Source organism: Octodon degus, unplaced genomic scaffold, assembly GCF_000260255.1.
Source record: "Octodon degus isolate 3935 unplaced genomic scaffold, OctDeg1.0 scaffold00122, whole genome shotgun sequence".
Classification (NCBI taxonomy): Eukaryota; Metazoa; Chordata; class Mammalia; order Rodentia; family Octodontidae; genus Octodon; species Octodon degus.
This window is the reverse complement of record NW_004524698.1, coordinates 7,093,490-7,096,734: the sequence shown is the minus strand read 5'-3', so window position 1 is coordinate 7,096,734 and position 3,245 is coordinate 7,093,490. Positions and strand designations below refer to the sequence as shown.

The 3,245-nt window shown below is 41.5% G+C and overlaps 1 protein-coding gene across 2 annotated transcripts in view; it reads right to left on the bottom strand.

The window, feature by feature from the left end:
* Top3a (DNA topoisomerase III alpha) overlaps positions 1-3,245 on the bottom strand; it is a 42,736-nt gene that overhangs the window by 16,150 nt on the left and 23,341 nt on the right. For both annotated transcript variants that reach the window (XM_004640286.2, XM_023700136.1), the window contains 3 exons: positions 2,861-2,935; positions 1,395-1,477; positions 33-240 (listed from right to left, as the gene is read on the bottom strand). In XM_004640286.2, the coding sequence (XP_004640343.1) occupies positions 33-240; positions 1,395-1,477; positions 2,861-2,935 (366 nt within the window). The remainder of the gene's footprint in view (positions 1-32; positions 241-1,394; positions 1,478-2,860; positions 2,936-3,245) is intronic.

Here is a 3,245-nt window from a genome sequence, read left to right as displayed (position 1 = left end):
TTTCAGCAGGCTGCACACTCAGGGACACCAACCTGCAAGTTGCTGGTATATTTGGTGGGGTGAATGGGAGGATGAGCTTGGTCAGACTTATTTCCATTGCGTGGGGTAGGGCCACCCCGTTCTAGAATGCTCTGGGCAAAGGCCCCCCAGTGTGGATCCTGTGTTTGCTGTTCCACCAATGCCATCAAGTTTAAGTCTTTGGGGAAAATGTTTGTCTCTGTTCGGGGATAGCTGATATACCTAAAAGAAAGGAAACAAAAAGAAAATGCTAAATTCTTTCTTTGGTCTTTAAAAACTATCCTTAGATAACACCTGCAATCAGTCATCTGATAGCCAACTCAAAAAAAAAGTACTTACAAGACGCACACTGACACAAGGTTTAAGATAGCATCCCTTAGGAGCGAAGAGCAACAAGTTTTCTTGTGAGAATACGTCAAAAAGCCAACGCAAAGAGGAAACAACACAGTAGAAGATAAAGGCCTTCTCTAGCAATACTGTAGCCTTGGCCATGTCATTAGCCTCTCTTAGGGTTTGTGGTACATTAGTCTTGCCAGTCCTGACAGGGTGTAACTGCTCTTTCTTTCTTTCTTTCTTTCTTTCTTTCTTTCTTTCTTTATTTTGTGGAACTGGGAATTGAACTCAGGCCCTTGTGCTTGCCAGGGAAGTACTTATTCTACTGAGCCATCTCCCCAGCCCCTGTACTTTTTAAAAAAGCATACAAAGAAAAATGCTGTTCAATAAAACTAATGTAGACTCTATAACTGTACATTTTCTATGCTACTTTTTTTTTAGATTCTTATATATAATTTTATTTCACTTAGGTTTATTTGGAGAAGTTAAATTTCTGCCAAAACTGTGGCATCCATCAGTGTGCCCATGGTTACTGTTTTTTTTTTGGAACCGGGGATTGAACTCAGGCCCTTGCACTTGCCAGGGAAGCACTTATTCCACTAAGCCATCTCCCCGGCCCAATTTTCTATGCTACTTAAAAAAAAAGAATTATTTAGATAAATTAATGGCAGAGTGCTGGCCTAGAATGTGTTTGGCCCTGGATTTGGTCCATACTCCTGCAAAAAAAAAATTAAATTATTGATAGTTTCTATCTTATTTTCATATAAGTCTTCAAAATCCAGTATATATTTATAATACATCTTGATTAGGACAACTAAAAGTTCAAGTGCTTAACAGTCAGGGAACCTCAGTGCCGGGGTACTCATGGCCAAGGCAGGGATGATTTTCACAGGCACACAACTTATAAAGGTGCCACTGCTATTGGTTTGTCTCTAGACAGGGGTCTAGGGAGTCACCAAGGGGTCAAGAGTAGGATTTCGTAGCTCAGTGATAGAAAGTGTTTGCACAGTATGTACACTCTCAGGTACTGACAGAATATTTACCCTTGAGTGTAGAGCTTTTCAGCAATTCTCATAGTTTCCTTAGCATTTATTCTCAATTTTCGAGAAGCCAGTTTCTCCAACTCCTGTTAAGAGAGTCAAAAGGTCTGTTAAGTTACAGGAGAGTCGGGCCCACACAACTACACAATACATCTTCAGCAGGCCTGGCCTGTCATTCTACCTGCTGTCCTCATGTGAGAAGAACTGTGCTCACAGATTTTTGTGCCAGGTAGGCGGATGCCAAGCAGTGGTTCTCAGACACTGATGTGCAGCCCTAAGACTAACCTGGGAGCCAGCAGATTTATGGGCTCAACCACTGGAGACTATGACAGGGTAGGGCTGGGCTAGAGGATGACGTCTGTATTTTTGGGTCTTTTTTTTTTTTCAGAACTGGGGATTGAACTCAGGCCCTTGTACTTGCCAGGGAAGCGTTTATTCCACTGAGCCATCTCCCCGGCCTGATGTCTGTATTTTTAATATGCAGTCTAACACACACACGCTAACATAGACAATTTGAGAAATACACTTTGGGAATACTACTCAAGTCCTACAAAATTTCCCTGAATAATGAAAAGCATCCTGTGAGGCCTACTAGGGAATAGCTAGCTGTTCTTTTCCCTATGTGACAGTCCAATAATGAGGCCTACTAGGGAATAGCTAGCTGCTCTTTTCCCTGTGTGACACTCCAATAATGCTGCTGACCACATGTGAAAGTATATTTAACTAGTGAGGTATAAAATACACATTGTGCTGGGGATAATAAGCTTAATGGCAGAGTGCTTGCATGGAAAAAACCAAGCTACTCTAAACACAATGCTATAAAAATAATATATTAAAAAAAAAAAATAGGAAGGCCGGCGAGATAGCTCAGCCGTCTAAAGCGCCTGCTTAGGCAAGCTTAGGCAAGTGCAGGGACAGGGACAGGGTTCGATCTGGTGCAGCCCCGCCCTGGGGGCTGAGCCAGCTTAAAAAAAAAAAAAGGTTAAAAAAATAGGAGTCAGGTATTGTGATGCATGCTAGTGATCCCAGGTGTGAGGCTCAGGAAAGAAGATTAAGAGTCTGAACCCTACACAGGCTGCTTACTAAGTTTTCAAATAAAGAAAAACACACACAAAAAGGGCTAAAAGACACAGCTCTGTGTGATGTTCAATCCTAGTACTATGAAAAAAAAGGTATCAAAATTATGCCAGTGATTATGCAAAGGTAGAAAGATTATAGATCATTTGTCTTCCTGTTTCTCAAACCTCACCTAATGCAGTCATGTTGCATTTGTTAACAATTTTTTTTTGGTAGATGTACTAGTGATTGATTATATTTGTTAATTTTAAAGTTAAAACAAACAAACAATAACAAAAAACATTGAGGTCAAGCAGGTCCATGTCTTGAGTGCTTTGTGTAAGTAAAACTGCAGCCCCAACAACAGGAAATAATTGTTCCTTAGTGCCTGTAACAGGCTATCTAGAACATACCACAGTGTCCAAAGCTTGAGGCCTCCACTTGCTCTTTGGTTTTGACCTGACTTCCACTACAGTTGCCATGGGATCCTACAAGATCAGGAAAGCAAAGACCACATTAACTTGGGAGTGTGTCATGTCTAACCTGGTAGAGCGGCCTCTGTTCACTATTTCAGGACCATAATGACTGCTAACAGATGCCACAGCCCTCAGCCCAGGAGTGCCCCACTTTAAGTCATTTATAACAGACAGTGTGGTAGACTCTTATCACCCTCTTCTCACTTAACGAAGATTTTTTTTTTTGGTGGAACTGGGGATTGAACTCAGGCCCTTGTGTTTACCAGGCAAGTGCTTATTCTACTGAGCTATCTCCTAGGCCCCTTAAATGAAGATTTTGAAG